The sequence below is a fragment of the Pongo pygmaeus genome, chromosome 3 (genome assembly GCF_028885625.2).
Source record: "Pongo pygmaeus isolate AG05252 chromosome 3, NHGRI_mPonPyg2-v2.0_pri, whole genome shotgun sequence".
Lineage (NCBI taxonomy): Eukaryota > Metazoa > Chordata > Mammalia > Primates > Hominidae > Pongo > Pongo pygmaeus.
In genome coordinates this window covers 19,614,022-19,634,909 of record NC_072376.2, presented here as the reverse complement: position 1 = coordinate 19,634,909, position 20,888 = coordinate 19,614,022, and the positions used below count along the sequence as shown (strand labels likewise).

Below are 20,888 nucleotides of genomic sequence, written 5' to 3'. Positions count from 1 at the left end.
GCTGGGATTACAGGTGTGAGCCTCCGCATCAGGCCGTGTACAGTGTTTATAAAGCCTATGTTAGTGTACAGTAATGTCCTATGCCCTCACGTTCACTCACCACTCACTCATTCACTCACCCAGAGAAACTTCCAGTTCTGCAAGCTCCATTCTTAAATGCCCTACACAGGTGTAGTATTTTAAATATTTTGTACCATATTTTTTACTGTTCTTTTCTGTTTAGGTTTGTTTAGATACACAAATACTTTCCATTGTGTTAGTAACAATTGCCTACAGTATTCAGTACAGTAACATGCTGCACAGGTTTGTAGCCCAGGAGCAATAGGCTGTGCCATATAGCCTAGGTGTGTGGTAGGCCACACCATCTAGGTTTGTGTAAGTCCATTCTAGGATGTTTGCACAACGGCAACGTTGCCTAATGACACATTTATCAGAATGTATGTATGACTATATTTGGAAAGAGGCACTTTAGGGAGGTGATTAAGGTTGAGTGAGATTGTGTGGGTCCCATTCTGATAGACTGCCATCCTTACAAGAAGAAAATGATACCAGGCAGCTCACTCTCTCTCCCTATGAGCGGACAGAAGAAAACTCATTTGAAGAAATAGTGAGAAGGTGACTGTCTACAAGCCCAGAAGCGAGGCCTCATCAGAAACCCACCCTGTCAGCACCTCTGTCTTGAACTTCTAGCCTCCAGAATGATGAGAAAATCAGTTTCTATTGTGTAAGCAATTCAGTCTGTGGAAGCTCATTATGGCTGCCTGAACACATGCGTACAGGTGGAGTTACAGCCTACTGCCTTCCTCCCACTCCAAGGTACTTCCCTGCCAGGAGAAGGTTCCAGTATCAAGAAAGTCTTTTAACTGCTGTGTGAAAAGGGAGACTTCTGCTTGTTGCAATAATTGTATTTTACCTGAGACAACTCTGGAAAAGGTTAGATGCAGCCACCTGTGGTCTCTTTTCTATCCTCTTCCTACATATTCCTCAGTATCTTTCTTTTCTTTTCTTTTCTTTTTTTTGAGACAGAATCTCACTATGTCACCCAGGCTGGAGTGTAGTGGCACAATCTCGGCTCACTGCAATCTCCACCTCCCAGGATCAAGTGATTCTTCTGCCTCAGCCTCCCAAGTAGCTGGGGCTACAGGCGTGTACCACCATGCCTGGCTAATTTTTGTATTTTTAGTAGAGACCAGATGTCATCATATTGGCCAGGCTGGTCTCGAACTCCTGACCTCGTGATCTGCCCACCTTGGCCTCCCAAAGTGCTGGGATTACAGGTATGAGCCATCACGCCCGGTCCTCAGTATCTCTTTCATCACAAGGCTGACTGAATGTTTGCCTATCATTTTGAAAGGGCACCAAGTTAGCCCTTGCGATGGGTCAGCAGGTCCCAGACTGGTCCTGCTGGGTGGTCAGGTTTCAGGCTATTCCTGCAAAACTCAAGGAAAGCACTTCTGCTCTTAGGTGCAGGGAGGGCTTTGGGGGTGGGGATTTGGATTTGGGATGCTATAAATACATCTCGCTGGCTGTGGGAATGCCCTTCTCCCTCCGTATCTGATAAAGAGCAGACAATGGACTCAGCCTTCAGCCCACTGGTCATACATGGCTCTCACAGGCTGCGCGGGGCAGGATTGTGGATTTGGCGGGAGACAGACTCCCCACTACAATTACCAAGGACTGCTTCTTGGTTACGAATATTTTCCTTTCTGCCTTCTAAAGGCTTCAGAGTTTGGTTTGTCTTTCTTCCAATTTTTAGGCTACCGCTTCTGTCAAACATAATTATATACTTTATAGATACAATGTATATGTGTGTATATGTGTGTGTGTGTGTGTGCCACGTGAAAAATTCAAGTAATACAAAAGTGTTGTTAAGTAGTTTTGATTGAAATACCTCAATCTAATCCCCATATTTCTTGGACAACAACTCTTTGGAAACATATATAATTTTTTCCCCCAAACACCCTACCCCTGAGCAAGTAGACATAACTCTTAGCATGTTTTCTTTGAAAAAACAGTGGAAGATGTATCACCAGCCTGTCTTTCTTTTACACTGAGACCTTGCAGGGACAAAAAACAGTAGTCTCCAGATAAGCTGTTAGAATTATTCTACTGCAGAGATTCAAGGAGATTCTAAAGCTTACAGTCATTGAGCCAAGAGGAAGTATAGTATAGAGAGGTGTTTGAAGACAAACAAATAAAATGACCATTTTGAGGCAGGACAGGGTAGTCAGACCCATATAAGCACTGGAACAAGGATGATCTATTTTGTAGAGGAGACAGAAGCCATGGGGGACGCCCCTAATCATCTGCTATCAACACATCGAAGGCAGGAATATTGGGGTAAGGGACCACTTGCATTCACAATACGTGTGTGTGTGTGTGTGTAACACACATCAAAGACAGGTATATTGGGGTAAGGGACCATTTGCATTCACAATACATGCACGCATGTGTGTGTATGTGTGTGTAACACACATCGAAGGCAGGAATATTGGGGTAAGGGACCATTTGCATTCACGATATGTGTGTGTGTGTGTAGCAGTGTGTGTATGTGTGTGTAACAGAGAGAATGTGAAAGAGATAGAGGTAGTGGGGTGGGTAAAAGTAGGAGGTGTTTCTCTCTCGCAGGATTATAATGAACAATGAGCTGCAATCTTTGGTAGAAGAACTGCAATACAAGTACAAATACTTACAAAGTTTTGAGGCTTTCCAATCCCTTGAACATCTTATGCTGCACATTTTCCAAACGATTACTCGTGAGAAGTATTTCATTTACACCAGATGCTCCTTCAAATGCTCCTTCCTCAATATCTGTGATCTTATTGTTGCTAAAGTTTCTAAATAAAAGTTGTTGGAACAAAGATTTTAAATAATTTCTAATAAGGAGGGAATTGAAACACAGTTGATCATTTTCTTCTAATGATCCAAATTTTCCAACTTTTCACTGCCCAGCACTGCCAGGGCTCTGAAAAGATTCCACTTCCTTACACCATCAAGACAAAAGGACAATAATACTAAGAAGGAATGTCTATGGTAAAAAATGCCAGCGGGACTCATGTCAAACTCTCCAAGGGGCCCCAGGAGTATAAAATTCTTGAGATCAGGTATTGGGTTACACAAACGTTTATGCCATCTAGAAAACCTAACAAGAAACTTTTCAAAAAAAATCCCTGATTAAAATTGTCGAATGAATTAATGACTAAAAGAAGGCAACTAGGTAGAGATAGATGGGCTAAAATTTGTTAGCGTTTTATATATAGCATCAGGAATGTATTTGAATATGAGTTTATTCCCAGAAGAATGTCTCATGTAATAATGTGTTGAAACAACCAAATTAACTGTCAGTATTACGTATGATACCAACTACTACAATGCTTGCCAGAAGGCAAGAGTATCTAGTTGAGGTCAACCGTCTATAGGCTTTTTCTTCCTCTTTCTCACTGATCACTCCAAGACCAGGAGTGTCCCCCAAATAAGGATCATTTTTACACGTATTTTAATTTCTCTGAGAGAATTGTACATAGTAGCTTCTTAATAAATATTTGTTGCATGGGAAATCATCTTATAGCTAAAAAGAAAGTACATTTCATAACAGTGAAAAAGGAGGGCAATTAAGATATCAGAAACCATTTGGGAGGTAGCCTAATATGGATGCCATCTGTACAAGTAGTCTGTTTGGTAACTTACAGTCTATGTGACTATGGGCCAGTTACATATGTGGACACACAGCTAAAGCAAGCCGATGCTGATGTTTCTGCATGTGTGAGGGTGCTCCATTGGTCCCATGCTATTGACCTATGTCCTGTCTCCCTGTCACACCTCCCCAGGGGCATGGAGTAACCCACTGAGTGTTGCTGAAACTGCTGAGCTTATGAACTTATTTTAAAATATGAGTTGTGGACATGTAGTAACACAGATAAGCTATCAAGCCAGTTTACCAATCATTAATTTTGACTATCTTCTAATGAAAGTTTAATGAAGTAAAAAAGTCCAATAGTTGACATGAAAAAAAAAATAACAGCATGGTTTGGGGAATAGTAAAGGAAGTTACAAAACATTACTGAACCCATTTTAATGTGCTTAGATTGCTGGATTCCTGCTGTGGCCACATAACAGACCAGCTGTCTGAGTTAAAGTAAGATGCTTAGGCTCTGCTACAGAAAATGTGATTGACACTGTTGAACACACAGAAAAGTCCCTTGCAGAGATTACCCTAAATTCATGTCACAGGTCGACATCATAGGGAAATTTCCCAGGATTTTTAATATTTTCTAATTTTCTAAGAAACTTAACTGAAATGAACACAAAAAATGCTACAGAAATAAAAAAAATAGCTAACAAGTGACTTACATTTTACGTAACTGAGGAAGTTTCTTAAAGATTCCTGTGGCTTCCAACACGGTAAATTCATTATTATTGAGACGCCTGAAGAAAAAAGAAGGAATAGAGAAGTTTTATTACCAATAGTTAGGACAGGATTAAATTTGATTTCTCAAAATGAATTCTAACATTATTTAATGACACCAGGAAAATAAAAGGAAATACATATATCACAGAAGATTTGTGGAACGTACTGATATTTTTTCTCATTTTATTCAAATTTTAATCATCAAAATAAAATGTTAGGAAGCACACAGTAAAAAAAAAAAACAAAGATCAAAACCAGCTTTCAGTAATCTCTAGAACAAATTTTCTCTAATTTTTTCCACTATCGTCCCCACTAAAAAGGATTTCTAGACTTTTTCCCTAATCATTTGCTTCACAATTAGAACAAAAATTACAGCTTTATTAGAATGCAATTCACGTGCCAGAACATTTACCCTTTAAAAGTGGTACAATTCAGTTGTGCAACCATCTTTGCTATCTAATTCCAGAACATTTTCATTACCCCCAAAAGAAACCCCATACTTATTACCAGTCACTCCTGGTGGCTGTTCCCCCACAGTTCTTGGCAACCACCAGGTTACTTTTTGCTTTTATTAATTTTCCTATTCTGGGCATTTTGTATAAATGGAATCATGTAAGATGTAGCCTTTTCTGTCTGGCTTCTTTTGCTTTGTGCAATGTCTTATTCCTGTTGTAACATACGGCAGTGCTTCATTATTTTTTAAGACTGAATGACATTTCATTACATAGGCATGACACATTTGTTTATCCATTTATCAGTTAGGAGGTATTTGTGTTGCTTCCATTCTTTGAAGGCTATAAATAATGCTGCTTAAGAACAGGGTGTGCACATTTCTGCCTGGATATATGTTGTCGTTTTTTGGACATATACATAGGAGTGGCATTGCTGGATCACATGGTAAATCGTGATTAACTCTCTGAGAAATAGAAAAAAGATTTCCATGGAAGCTTTACATTCAGACCAGCGATGTATGAGGGTTTCAATTTCTTCCACTATGTTACTCTCCTTTTTTTTTTTTTTTTTTAGCCATTCCAGTGGGTCTAAAATGGTATCTTATTGTGGTTTTGATTGGAATGTCCCTAATAACTAGTGATATTGAGCAGTTTTTCATGTGTTTATTGGACATTTGTATATGTTCTTTGGAGAAAGGTCAATATGAATATTTTAACCATTCATTAGCTGAGTAAAATACCTTTTAATCTAAATTATAAGAGTTCTGTATATATTCTGAATATGTGTCTTATTAGATACATGACTTGCAAATATTTTATTCTCAGTACTGATTTTATTGTATAATGAAAAAAATTATAAACTCTTACACTACACACATTTGCTGAAGTCTAAATTGGAGGCTAGTTTCCACTATAATTCCTCCATGACAAACAAACTTATTTAGAGTGCTAGGCCAGGGGCAGTGTCTCATGCCTGTAACCCTGGCACTTTGAGAGGCAGAGGCAGGAGGATTGCTTGAGCTCAGGAGTTCAAGACCAGCCTGGACAATAGGGCAAAATCCCATCTCTACAAAAAGTACAAAATTAGCTGGGTGTGGTGGTGCATGCCTGAGGTCATAGCTTCTTCGGGGAATGGGGGTGGGGGACTGAGGTGGGAGGATCCCTTGTGCCCAGGAGGCCAAGGCTACAGGGAGCTGTGATTGTGCCACTGCACTCCTGCCTGGGCGAGAGAGTGAGACTCAGTCTCAAAAAAAAAAAAAAAAAAAAAGTGCTATTGTGCTGGAAGATACCACTTGTTTGCACTTGTTTGTAGTATTATAGGTAATAAGCATAAATCCCCATATGACCATAAAAAATAAAGTTCAGGGCCTTGGTTGCATGGTCTCCACGTATTTCTAAAATTCCTGGAGCTGTGAAATGCTTCATCAACTAACAGGAGTAAAAAAAAAAAAAAAAAAAAATCACTATAACTACAAGATAGTTGGTTTCTGTCAACTCTTTGAAAGCTGACAGTTTAAAAAAGTTACTTTATTTTTAGTTATTCAAATTGCTAAAAATTAATTAAGTACAGGCATGAGTATAGGCACAGTGAGAGATAAACAATAACACACAATCCCTGTCATCAAGGAGCTATAATCTAGTTAAAGACAGAAGGATTATATACAAACAAACAGACAACGAACTTTGCAAAGCAGTAAATGACAAATACCAGATGGTGCTATACATAAACATGGCTAAGATGTTTAGAGAATGATGAGGTTTTGCTAGTTTTTTCCTTGAATTGTTAGAACACTAACATTAAAGGTCCTCTTTTTATAAATAAAGTCAGTAAAGGCAAACCATGCATGGGCATAGAATCTGTAAGTGCTCCAACAAACATTTTAGCACTTACTATGTGCAAGGTCCTATGTTAAGGCTGTTAAGTGTAAATGTCATCATATTCTGCCTTTTCAGCTTTTCTTGCATTGTTCAGAAAAAGCTATCCTTTCTACTTTAATACTTGATAATCACTGAATCCTTCCGCCCGTAAGTCAATGAAGTAGTAAATTAGATAAGACGGACTCCTTGAATCTATTGATAGTTTACACAGATTGAAAATGGAGGCTCTCAAACTACTTTATTTAGTTGTTATAAGGATTAAACACGTTAAAAAACTAAGTACTTAGAAAACAAATTGGGAATACATACTACCCAATAAATAAGCATCAAATAAATTTCATTGTTATTAGTATGAAGTGCTTACTGAATTTTGAGAGATAAAATAGTTTCTGTCCTTAATCGTATGGTTGGCTAGAAAGATGAACGAAGGTAGCCTCTAATATATTCTTGTACAAGAAGAGTTATGCCACTGTAATGCATATTAATTAAAATTAATGCAATTATTAATAATAAAAATGGCAAGACAAACATTCCTATGCTTTAATGCTTTGATCCCCTCCATCCCAACCAGAATTTTGTTGGGGGATGAACTTACAACTCTGCAGTGTACTGGGGAATGTGCTCCGGGATTTTGTTGAGCTTTTGATTAGAGCAGTCTACTGTGGTTCCTTCACAGCGACACTTTTCAGGGCAAGCCAAATCCGCAAAGCAGTCTCCACTTAATTTTGATCGATAATCTTCTGTACCTATTGAGAATTCAAACCAAAAAAAAAGATACTGAGTCTAAAGGTTAGAATATTTATTAGTTTGTAGGAAGAAAAAAGTCAGATAACTATAGATTATGTAGCAGGGAGACAACTTGGGGTATTTTGGTCAATGGATGTCAGGAGAAAGGTTAAAAGAAAGGCTTGGAATTTTCTGGAAAAAAGAGTGACCAGATTCACATGACAGGAAAACATTAATAAAGTTGAGCTTTTCACAGCTGTACTTTCTGCTGATCCAATTCTGAGTCATTCTAGCCTACTTCACAGCTAGTCACACAATGGATATTATTAAAAAGTTTATTTTTTTTCTCTGAGTCAAGAATTGAAAATATATCCAGTAATAAACATGATCCTATATCTCATTGTAAATTAGGGCTTTCAAGGCAAATAAATAGAAGGCAAATAAATATACTCAGGCTTTTAAATTTTCTATGGACTTTTTACTATTCTCTCCCTCTCACATAATCTCGGAGATGCCTAAAAAGCCCTCTTTTTTCATTTTGATTTTGTAGAAAGAGACAGGTAAATCCTGATTTAAGCCTCAGCAGCTTGTCATGCTGTAGAAAGCTGCGTGACGTTCCATGGTGCTTGACGGAACCATGTTTTACTCATACCTCGCAACCACATGGTTAGATCAAGCACAACAGAAAATCTCGCTACATTATCACTACACCAACCACTAGGCCAAAGGTAAGACCAAGAGGAAAATGGAGGGAAGGAGGAGAAAAGCTACAGACGTTCTGGAAACGTAATACTGTTTACATGACATGCATTCTTCCCGCAGAATGTTTATGACCATAGTAAGAGTATTACTACCGATGATTTCCTGGAAACACAAAGAAGGGGCTATACGGAAAAGGTGCCTCCACCATTCCTCAGAACTGCAGAATGGAAACAACAGCTTTCGGGAACAACATCCAGGAAGAAGTTGAAGCTGAGCTACAAGGACAACAGAGAAGCTCAAAAGATCTGTGGTTTCTTCTTGAAAAAAAGGTGCCAAAGATCAAGACTAGAAGAAGGTACATCAGGATTGAAAAGGGAGGGTATTATGTTTCAGATCAGACACTTTTACTTACAGCCAAAATGGTGAATTCCTGCAAAAGTAAAGATCACCAAGAAGGAAAGAAAGAGTAATCTCAATTAAGATTAATATACATATTTATAAAACTAAGCTCTCTTCCTTCTTTCTTTATTATGGGAATTATTGAAAAAATAGTATGATGTGATGGGAATTGTCATGCTTTGTAAAATTTTACAATTAATATTTTGAAGCACGGTGGTCTCACAAGAAAACCAATGTAATAAAAGATGCATAGTGCAAATTAAGTTCTCGATTCCTTTAAAAGATGAACTCTCAAGGCCGGGCACGGTGGCTCACGCCTGTAATACCAGCACTTTAGGAGGCCAAGGCGGGCGGATCACAAGGTCAGGAGGTCGAGACCATCCTGACTAACACGGTGAAAACCTGTCTCCACTAAAAATACAAAAAATTAGCTGGGCGTGGTTGCGGGCGCCTGTAGTCCCAGCTACTCGGGGAGGCTGAGGCAGGAGAATGGCGTGAACTCGGGAGGCGGAGCTTGCAGTGAGCTGAGATAGCACCACTGCACTCCAGCCTGGGAGACAGCGAGACTCCGTCTCCAAAAAAAAAAAAAAAAAGATGAACTCTCTGCAAGACAGATTTTCTTTTACCACTGTAAGACATACAGTGCCATATAAAACGGTAGTAGGGAGGTACACACGTAAAAGTGAATTAAAAATTAATCATGGAGATCCTCAAGGACAATCATTAGAACATTTGGATTAATCCTTATATTGTGATGTACACTTTTAAATGAACTTTTCAACTTATAAATAATGTTTCTTAGTGGAAATGGAATCAGAATCTCATAAGAAGTTTGCGATGGTGAATATAATGGTTTCATTACATTTGGCAGTTAATGCCATGATATTTATTGAGGATCTGGTGTCTTATGATTTAAGCTTCACTCCAAAATGAAATAAGAGTGCACAAAGTCTAAGTGACAGGTACACTTAGACTTGCAATTCAAATAATCTGCATTCAACGGAAGAGTAATAATGCTTATTTTATGGTGGCTTGTTAGGTGGACTCAAATTTTAATTAAAATTTTTGGAAAAAAGGGGAGGAGGCCCAAATGATCCTTTTGAGTCCTGGCTTCTACAATTATTATGTTTAAAGAATGTAAATTAAATTATCATAAATTGAAACTTAAGACACGATATTTGATATTAAAGATAATTTCCAAATGCTATTTTGGCTGCTGTCAGTAACAGGCAAAAACTATATCAGAATATATGAAAACAATCTGACTTTTGTTCTTTGTTTAGTGAATTGGAAATATTAAACTTATCAATTATTAAGTATATTTAAATGAAATAGTTTGAATAATTTGATACCAATTACATTACTGCCATAATTTTAGGATTTAAATCATATTAATGTTTTATTCTATAGGTAGTCTGGTGTTTAGAATATGGCTTTTTCTGGTTAAATAATAGCTATCAGATTACTTTCCACTTAATTGGGTAAAGTAATTAATATTAAACATTGTCAATGAAGGCCAATCAACTGTTCTTTTCAACATGTTACTTGTTATGCAGCCAGTATAATAATATACAATGCTATTGATCATTCAAGCTCAAAATAAGTCATATCACCAAATCTACTAAATCCATAAAATTATCCAAACTGTAATTCAATAATGGCAAGCTAACAAATATCTCCTTAAAATAGAGACTAAACCCAGAGTTCTTAAGAAAATATGGAAAGTTAGACTAACACTGTACACTAACGCTGTAGAAATATCTTTTTATCTATAGCTCTTAAAATTTTTTATAGTCTAGAATATACCCAAGAGATGGTGAATGTGGCCAATCGATACTTAACATAATGGTTTAAAACAAACAAGTCAAGAGGCATTTTACACAATTGGCAGGCAAGGAAAAATAAGTAAAGAAACGTATTTTAAAGAGCTAGTTCTAGAATCATCAGTCTTGATAGTGTTACAATTGAAGTGGTAAAACATTGCGATTACTTTTCTTAGATACATTTTATCCATCTGCCTAAATTATTCAAGGCATTTTGTGTCCATGAACTTCTGATACTTTCACATCATACATCAATATTCTTTTTTATGGAGTTACGTTGTAATTCTGGATATAGAAGAATGTAAAGTCACAAACAAATAAGAAACAACTGCATATAAATCAGCAGGGAGCTGCTGTTTCTCTATAAACAGTGAAGCAAAAGTAAAGCAATAAGTGCAGTTTTTAAATATAAGAATCTATAAAAAAAGTAATTTTCATGATTGAAAATGAAATTCTGTGTGTCTGTAACTGATTTCATGTAGAACTAGCTCTTTGCCATCAGAAAGATCTCTGTCTTTAAAACCAGCTCAATTAGCTATATTTTAAAAACAGGTTGGAAGATCAGATATACAATGTAAGGAGAGAAAATGATTTAAGTAGAAAGCCATAGCTTCAAACATTTTAGCTACTGTGAGAAATTTCAGATAATGCGCCAAAGTAAAAGAAAGAGAAGAAAAGGTGGAGTTTAATAATATATATGTTTAACATCAGAAGCTGCATGCAAAGGTCAGGATTTCAGGAAACAGCTACAAGTGATATATGCATAAGTCAATCTATCTATAGAGTATCCACTGTACTTTCAGAAGCATGCATATCAGTTTTAGAAGCTATATTTTATAAGGTGAGGAAAGGGTGTCTGTAGTTAGTCCTACTACCGAGCAAAACCTACCTGGAATGAAATACTGTTCTTTAGCTAAATAAAAAAAGAGAAAAAAAATAGAAGATGCACCTGAATGTCAGCAAGCAGAGATATGAGTTATATTAGATTAAGAATGGACTAAAGTTACTACAATTAAGTGAAAAATGTATATTCACAGCTGTGACTGAAGTACAATAATGTACAGTGAGTAGTAAATGCATCTATAATTATGGACAATAACCAGCTTGGTTCTTATATTAGCTTTTTAGTATGAAATTAACTGCCGAATGTGAAATACGCCTGGAATAGTTAGGTAGCATACTACCAAAAAGACATATAAAGTATTCTATCATAAAAAAGGAAAATATTAGACCAAAGCAAATAGTAAATTAGAATGATGGCAGCCTTTCATTTAATATCAATACAATGCATTCATATTTAGCTTTTTAGAAATAAATGCAATATTACCAAAATATTTTAAAAAATAGCTTTTGGAAAAAATGCATCCTCACAGTTGTATGCAAAATAAGAGAATGCAAACTGAGAAAGTGCATTCAGAATAAGAAGCAAGGGATCTGGAGTCCCTCCTGGCGCCCCTGTACTTCTGAGCCCAAACAAATCATGTAACCAAGTCTCAATTCGCTTTCTGAAGAAATGAAAATACAGTTAATTACTTGAGGTTGGTCAATACCACAAACATGAGACTTAACATACTTTAAAGGTATTCTGAGTTAGCTAAAAGGCTCTGGTGAAGTTTGAATTTTGGAAAGGTACTACGAAGTCTCTAGGCATCTATTTAACTTGGTCAATTGCCTGTTTCTTCTGCTCTATATGGTGTTAAAATGTTACATATAGAAGTATTATTTGAATTGTGTCTACGGTTCTCTTTATTTTATTATTCATGGGCAGAAAAAAAAGAAATACGATTCTACAGTATTCACTAATCAGCCGAAGGCCAGCTGCTTTTGTTAGGTCTCATGTAACCATTGTTGTTGGTCACAGGGGAAATAACACGTGAAGAAATTACCTGAACAACGGAATTTCTTGCTTTTGATCTGTCCAATTCTTTTGTTTGCCAGGCGGCGGGGGCTGGTGCAACGGGCACCACTGGTCTCAATCGGGTTGGTATGGAGATAATCCGCTAGCCACTTGAGATGGCAGTCGCAAATAAAGGGGTTCTGGGCCAAATGCCTTTGGAAACACATACAGAACAGTTTTATAGATGACTTGCAATGGACTCAGCTCTTACATTCAGAGTGGAAACAATGTCATCAAATGTGATCCAAATCACTTATACATACATAGTTTGAATGGCCCGAAGAGGTGAAAAGGTCCCCTTAGCGATGGTCTGAAGCTTGTTGTCATATAGGGAGAGAAGGTTCAAGTTGTGGAGATCCTGAAAAGCATCTACCCGAAGGCAGTTTATCTTGTTGGCATTCAATAATCTGTTTGATTAAATAGTTGTAGAATTAAAGTGTAGCATGTCATTAACTCACCTGCAAGATTTTGTGCTTTTTAAGAAAACCCAGTCAAGAAATATATTTCTTTTCACCTCAACACTAACATTTTAACTTTAATAATTTAGGAATTAGAGGCTGCAGATGTGGGGTTTTACCATATAAAGCAAAAATCATGTGATCAAATGAACCTAAATCTAATGGTACTTATACATATATTCAATACAAATATTAAGTATTTCCTCTGGAAGATGTAAAGGTGGAATAGTACACAAAGGTGGGTGAAACCCAGCGTCCACTGGCAAGGACACCATAAAGATGCCCTAAGACATTATTAATCCCTCAAGACACTCTGGAAAAGTAGTTCAGGCTAATCTCAAAACAGTAGCTAGTGTGATCCTTCTAAACATGGAATAAATCATGTCACCCCTTTCTCAGAACCATGCGACAGCTCCCGGTTGGCTCTGAGCAGAAATCTAAGTCGTCACAACAGCCTGACCTGTAGCCCACTCTTCAGAACTCTGCAATCTTCCCAGTTCTCTCCTCCTGGCTGTTTCAGCTCCAATCACTGATCTCCTTGCCTTTCTTAAACACACCAGGCTCTCCTATTCTCTGTATGAAATGTTTGTCTCCCAGATGTCAAGCTTGCTCTAATACTGCCTTCTCAATCCAGCCTCCCGGACCCCTCTCCTTAATACATGCAGGCTGTCTTTGATCCCTTCCCAACCCCTAGCACTCTCAATTCCTTTTACTTTGACCTACTTTTTCTATTTTCTAAAGTATATATATATTTTTATGCTACACAACTTGTTACGTTACTGCTGACTGTCATCTATATGCCTCCCTACCCCCATAGGAAATCATCCATATGTCTATTTCATTTCCTTTCCTTTCCCAGACTGCCCAGCACATACTGGGAGCTCAATAAATATCGGTTGTTGAATGAATACTTTACAATCCTCTTGGAGAGTCACATGGTACATTAGTATAGGCTGTAGTCTTATATTATAAATACCTGTTTAACTTTTTAACATAATTCCCCACAAACTCCTTTTTTTCCCCTATATATTATATCAATATTCTGTGGAACTGTGGTTTATGGATTATACTTTGGCAAACATCATTCTTCTTGATGTGACTGTGTGTGAGCTTAGGTTTATTCTTCAGCATGTACTCTGCTCTCTACTTTCCTCAACCACCTTCTGAACTCAACTTCCACCCAACAGAGTACTCCTCCCTCTGGGTTCCTCAAAATGTCATTCCATGCTATGCAGTCTTGTCAACTGTTTTATGCAGACCTGCTTATTTGTCCAATGACAGTTTCTCCCTCTTCAGGAAGGACAATTTTTTTAAATAATATTCTTTTTCTCCATTCCTAACAGGCACCACTGGTCTCAATAGGGTTGGTATGGAGATGATTCACTGGCCACTTGAGATGGCAGTCACAAATAAAGGGGTGCTGGACCAAATGCCTTTGGAAACACATACAGGACAGTTTCATAGATGACTTGCAATGGACTCAGCTCTTACATTTAGAGTGGAAACAATGTCATCAAATGTGATCCAAATCACTTATACATACACAGTTTGAATGGCCCGAAGAGGTGAAAAGGTCCCCTTGGCGATGGTCTGAAGCGTGTTTTTATATAAGGAGAGAAAGAATATTTTTCTCCATGGGAATGGAGAAATTTTTTTAAATTCCTGCCTTAAGAGGGAGAAACTGTAGGCAATACTTGGACACAGCATCAAGCTATATCTAGCTATATTTAGTTCAGTGCTTTGATACTTAAAACTTTTAACAAATTTGTAACAGCTCAAAAATATGTGTCATGTGGTTTGGGTATGCCTCGTTATCTAACATACTAAAAAATATTTTCTCCTTTGACAATAAAACAATCTCTATGTTAACATGGGGTATTTCCATTTTACTTGATTTTTTTAAAGGTGCTACATGAGCAACATGCAAAGTGATGACTTTCTCACGGTGACTCAGTTGGCTGTGCTCTTTGATTCCCCATCAGGAGCTGAAGCTTTCAACTTCCCTCTGGTATATGTAATACCTTCTTAAAAGCCTTCAAGAAATGGTGGGTGACAGGGGCTGATTAACCCCATACCTCTCCTTCCTGGGCCACAACTCAAGTAATGCTGACCTGTTCTTTAATTAATAATCTAATTGAATGAAGCAGTTAGAGAGCAAACAAGGACAATGAAATTGTGTGGAGCCTGAGGAAACTGAAAGATGTTGTTTCACATCATCTTGCATCTATGCAGTTTGTACTCACTTTGACTCAGTGTGGCCCAAGGAAAAGTAAATAAATATTAAACAACAATCTGTTTTGTTTCTTTTATTTCCCTGCCTCTTCTCTCTAATATCTGACCAACCAAAACTAAGACACTTAACTTTACCAAGTTCTCAGCTAGCTGTAAAGAGATAATCATGCCATTCTTTCCCTCTGGCAGGCTTAAGAATGAGCCTTAGTGTAGAAATGAAACTTTATAAAGATGGCTTTAGAAGTAAGGTTTATCTATACAGATCTCCATATTTTATTAGCATGTGTGTTACATCAACCACCAATAAGTGTGCATGGAAAGAAAAAGAAGGTGACACTTTATGTATTGGTAGTAGATAGGGCAGTGATAGTAAGAGTGATTGTGAGTAACTGGAATGGAGAGTAATTCTAGGGGAATGTGGAAGAATGGCAAAGAGGTGAGTCACAAGTAGGCAATACTTGGTTACAGCATCAAGCTATATCTACAATGTGTACAGACACCTAGACTGTGAATAGCATAATTTTATCAAATTAGTAGCAATATTTAATAACAGAAATGCAAAGCTTAGAAAAATTTGAAACCCAAATAAAGTCATTAAGTTACAAAATCAGTATTTCTCATGACTCATTGGTCTATTGTAAAATAAATTTACTGGGTTATGTAGCACTGAGAAAATAAAGAGAGAATTGGGGTGGGGATGAATAGAAAAGAGAGCACTACACATAATAAGGTTCATTATTGTTTCATTAGCATTTTATTTCATTCATTTGTGTGTGTGTGTGTGTGTGTGTGTGTGTGCTAAGGTGTAATGTAAAATACATTCCTGCATAATGGTGAAAAAGTTTAAGACATGGATAATAGAATGTACTTAAGAACATAAGTTTATCAATTCAGGAATATATATATATATATGAAGACTGTGGGATTAGGAATAAATCGTTACCAAATAAATGCCAAGAAATAAATATACTCCAGAGGGAAAATAACATTGTATGCATAAGGATTTTAAGGGAGATTTACTAAGAAAAAAATTACAACACAATTATCTTTGTATCTAAAGCATATAGGCCAGTGTATGCCCCAAATGAGGTCCTCTGATGATATGAATAGAATTTGATGATTAACCACCAAGTTTTAATATTTGCATTTTTTTCCAACTTTACTTTTCATATGGGCATGCATTAAAACACATGGTGTTAAATCTGCTTTTTGCAAATATGTATGGTAAATACTTCTTTTGAGACAAATGAGTAGTATCTATTGTCTAATCAGAGTGGTCTTTGATTTACAGGTAATTCTCTCTCTAAAGGTTTAGTCTGAGGACTATTGTGTGTTACAGCTCACCGCACGCCATCTGTTTGAGGAAGTTATTGCAGCACTGTGGCTCCTGCAGATTCTTTGGACAAAGGTTGCTGAGTATATCACCACATCTTTTTTTTTTTTTTGAGACGGAGTCTCGCTCTGTCGCCCAGGCTGGAGTGCAGTGGCGCGATCTCTGCTCATTGCAAACTCCATCTCCCTGGTTCACGCCATTCTCCTGCCTCAGCCTCCCAAGTAGCTGGGACTACAGGCGCCCACCACCACCACGCCTGGCTAATTTTTTGTTTGTTAGTAGAGATGGGGTTTCACCGTGTTAGCCAGGATGGTCTGGATCTTCTGACCTCGTGATCCACCCACCTCGGCCTCCCAAAGTCATCACCATATTTTTCTCAGTTCCAACTACTGGTTACATTAAAACAGATGTTTTACAAAGACAGGGATTGTAGAAGCTTTAAATGATAGAGCAGCCAGAATGCATACATTCATGATAGTGTAGATAAAATGGTGTGGGGACTATTCCAAAAGTTGTGTCTTCAAGTAAATAATCACGAATGCTAGCTTGACTAGACTACTCTTTTCTATTTTGTTAAACTGTATCATTTTGAGTCAAATTTTTCCAAAGCCTCCATAAAAATATGAGACAACAAACTGGCTAATATATATTATTAGGCTCGAGAGATCCAAAACAGTCAAATACTTACAGGAGCTGTAAGGAAAACAGTCCTTCAAATAAACTTTTGGGGAGTTCTGTGATTTTATTTCCATAGAGGACACTGAAAAAAATGTTTTAAATGAAAAAAATTAGATACCATACCTGCATAACAAATTCATCTAATACATATTTACTCAGGCATACAGGAAGCTAGTAGGCAATCAATACATCACAAAAGTTACAGCTGAGTAAACAAACTTCATTTGCAAATGTCTTTTGCCTGATTACAGATCAGATACATGCTTACTGTAGAACATCTGGAAAACAGAAAAATAAAGAACATTTTATATATGTATATATCATTTCCACTTGCATTGCCGTTTCATAGAAATGTTTCCTTTCAAGTTGTTTCTCTGCGAACACGCATACACAGTTCCTATGTAATGAGAGCACACTGTATATGACAAAGAAGAATGCTAAGTGTAGAATCAAGTATAGAAGAGTATATAGTGACATAAAAGTTCTCATGATACAACATTAAGTAAAAAAGAAGCATGTTAAAGTATTATATACATACAGGCTGGGCACAGTGGCTCATGCCTGTAATCCCAGCACTTTGGGAGGCCGAGGCGGGCGGATCATGAGGTCAGGAGATTGAGACCATCCTGGCTAACACGGTGAAACCCCGTCTCTACTAAAAATACAAAAAATTAGCCGGGCATGGTGATGGGCACCTGTAGTCCCAGCTACTTGGGAGGCTGAGGCAGGAGAATGGTGTGAACCCGGGAGGCGGAGCTTGCAATGAGCCCAGATCGCGCCACTGCACTCCAGCCTGGGCAACAGAGTGAGACTCCGTCTCAAAAAAAAAAAAAAAAAGAAAAAAAAATATATATGTATATGTATATATATACACACATATACACACACACATATATGCACAAAATAAAAGGGAAATATATTTAGATGGCAGATGATTTGCCATCCAGAGGTGATTTGAATTTACATCTACATATTTTTGTGTATTTTAATATATCTCTAAAATAAGCATATATCATTTTCAAAGATCATAGAGATATTCTTTTGGGAAATAAATGGCTGCCATAACATATAAAGAAAAAGCTGAAATGCGAATCTAAATAATTGATATGTTTGGCAGCAGTATATAATCTCTTTTTGAAAAGGAAGAAAATAACAATACAAGAGAGATGAATACGTGAGAGAAAAGCTGTTCCTCCTTCAAGATGTCAGAGAGCAGTAAGGTATATTATAAAATGTGAAGAAAATCCTCAAAGGAATAAATAAAGCCGCGTGCTATTATAGTGTAAAGAGATATTCCATTTGTCTCTTTAGATTCCATGATATAACTATAAAACAGAACATGCAGTTTTGTTTGTAGAAAACGTAGATTTCTTTAGAAAAGTAAATCAATTAGAGAAGAAACCATTTTAAAAATCAAAGAACAAAAGAGAGGATTCTATATTGTCCAGAACAAGGTAGAAAGGGAATTAGAAAAGGTAAAGCATGAATAAATATATATTTTGAGGTCAAGATTAAGAGAAGAGAGGGCATTAGGAAACACAAATGAGTAGATTAAGATGGCACCAGTTTGGGATATTCAATTCAATATCTTCCAATTCATTCACTCAACAATAGAGATTGTGCACTTACTATGTGCCTGTAACTTTGCCAGATTCTAAGGTTGGTACTCAATTCAATTGAATCTGTCTTTTTTGAATGCCCATCATCTGCCCATGTCTCAGGCACTGATATGACTGAGATAAAGAAGGTATGGCTTCAAAGGGCAATTCAAAAGAGTAATTTTGAATAGTCAAAGAGTCTGATATTGTGAATCCACTGCAATTTAGAAAGGAACAAAGAGGTATATAAATTGTGGAGGACCTGCATGAGTATCAAGGGGTGGACAATTTAGTAGGTTGTTCACTTGAGACTTTTGCTTTGAAGGTTGGCCCAAATAGCATGAAAGGAGAACACGCTAGGAGATGCATTGTATTTATATTGTGGAATTATTTTTTCCAATAAATCATTGCTTTCTTTAAGACTATGTTAAAAAGTAACAGATGCTATTGTTAATGAGACAAAGTGGGTAAACGGCAAAAAAGGAGGAAATTACACTAGGATGCAGGAAATCTACCTGTACAGGAATTATTGCTATATGGAGTATCAACCATAAAAGTAATAAAGAAATACTCAATGTAATGGGAATGACATTTCTCCGAAAAGGTTTAGCAGGACTAGGGCTGGGTACAGTATTTTACATAGCAATTAGATCAAAATGACAGCAAGGAAAATAAGTTAAAATATAAAAAAATCCAAAGACCAGGATAGAGAAGTTGGATGACAGCCCAGGAAATAGGGCCAAAATCTATAAAAATGAGGGAAAGAAATATCATCATATAAAGATATAAACTAAGAGAAGGCCAGTGAGAATTTGCCCTACACTGTTGGAGGAAAAGAAATTTTTAAAAGAAACTGAAAGAAAAAGGTGGAATCACCTGAAAAGAAAATCAATACATGAGGGATGTGGATAATATCATCCAAATACCAAGAATGACTGAGTATCTTCTCTACAGTTTCTTATACATGATGTATGTTCAGCATACCACAGACAGTATATACATATGCACTATTATATGTGTACAACATACAAATACTCTGATAGAGATTTTTTTTTTTTTACTAGTCTTTTGGAACAATAGGGAAATTTTAAGGTAGCTCTTGTACCTGCTGCTATAAGGAAGGCCAAGAACGTTAAACACAATTTAGCCCTTGTGAGTTTCAGCATTAGGACAGTAAGAGGCAGCAATAGCTGGTGACCAGTGTTTGAGCTCTTGTGCTGTTGTTGAAAGTTGGCAGAGACCAGGCACAGTGGCTCATGCCTGTAGTCCCAGCACTTTGGGAGGCCGAGGCGGCCGGATCACCAGCTTAGGAGTTCAAGACCAGCCTGGCCAACATAGTGAAACCCCGTCTCTACCAAAAATACAAAAAATTAGCCGAGTGTGGTGGTTGGTGCCTGTAATCCCAGCTATACGAGAAGCTGAGGCAGGAGAATCGGTTGCACCTGGGAGGCGGAGGTTGCAGTGAGCCAAGATTGCGCCATTGTACTCCAGCCTCGGTGACAGTGCGAGACTCCGTCTCAAAAAAGAAAGCTGGCAGAAGACAACTCCTACTGAAGAGAAAAAAATGTCCAAAATAGCAACCTATAAGATGACTATAATGAAAAAGGTGTCAGGGGCAGATACTTTATTATTCAAAAAAATGTCAAGGAAATTATAAATTTTTTTAAATGTATACATTTGAAAATTATAACTCTAAGTGATTTTTAGAAGAGTACAGTAAAGATAAAGCAGAGGACAAAACAGAGGTGCTACCTTTTAATTTTCATTGAAAACCTGTAGTAAAATGCAAGATACCGGGCAGGAGAGTTAACAGCAGTTTAGGAAAAGGTTGCCAGAAATTTAAGTACAGTGTTAAAGTCTTCCACTGTAGACACCTGTGGAATTTGGAAGCTAGTTAAGGAAACAAGGAAATTAGAGTAAGTTAATTAAAATAGTTTACAAAGGGCTAATGAAAAAAATGGGAAAAGAGAAAAATCATATATCTTGGGCATAAAGAAAGATTCTCTGGGATAATTGAGATCCAGAAACATACAAATTGCTTTGTATCAAGAGATGAATTTGCCACGGCCATACGTATTATCTCTTGATGTTTACTCTATAACAAAGCCAGCAGGGAAGTAACTTCATCCTCATTTTAGAGATGGAAGAACTAATACCCAGGGAATTTAGTAACTAGCTCAGTCTCTAACTAGAAAGTACTAGAGCCAGCATTCGAACACAGCCACCTAGTGTCCTAAAGGTGACATGCTTAGCAGTATGCTACATTGATACTACACTTAAAACGTTTTGTTACTATAGAAGGAA

The 20,888-nt window shown here is 37.1% G+C and overlaps 1 protein-coding gene across 2 annotated transcripts in view; it reads right to left on the bottom strand.

Moving 5' to 3' along the window:
* The window catches only part of SLIT2 (slit guidance ligand 2), a 368,435-nt gene that overhangs the window by 84,024 nt on the left and 263,523 nt on the right, over positions 1-20,888 (bottom strand). The window contains exons 12-18 of one of the 2 annotated variants that reach the window (XM_054486451.2): positions 16,997-17,068; positions 12,549-12,692; positions 12,275-12,438; positions 11,278-11,301; positions 7,334-7,484; positions 4,351-4,425; positions 2,694-2,837 (exon numbers count right to left, since the gene is read on the bottom strand). In XM_054486451.2, the coding sequence (XP_054342426.1) occupies positions 2,694-2,837; positions 4,351-4,425; positions 7,334-7,484; positions 11,278-11,301; positions 12,275-12,438; positions 12,549-12,692; positions 16,997-17,068 (774 nt within the window). The remainder of the gene's footprint in view (positions 1-2,693; positions 2,838-4,350; positions 4,426-7,333; positions 7,485-11,277; positions 11,302-12,274; positions 12,439-12,548; positions 12,693-16,996; positions 17,069-20,888) is intronic. The other variant, XM_054486452.2, reaches the window with a different exon arrangement.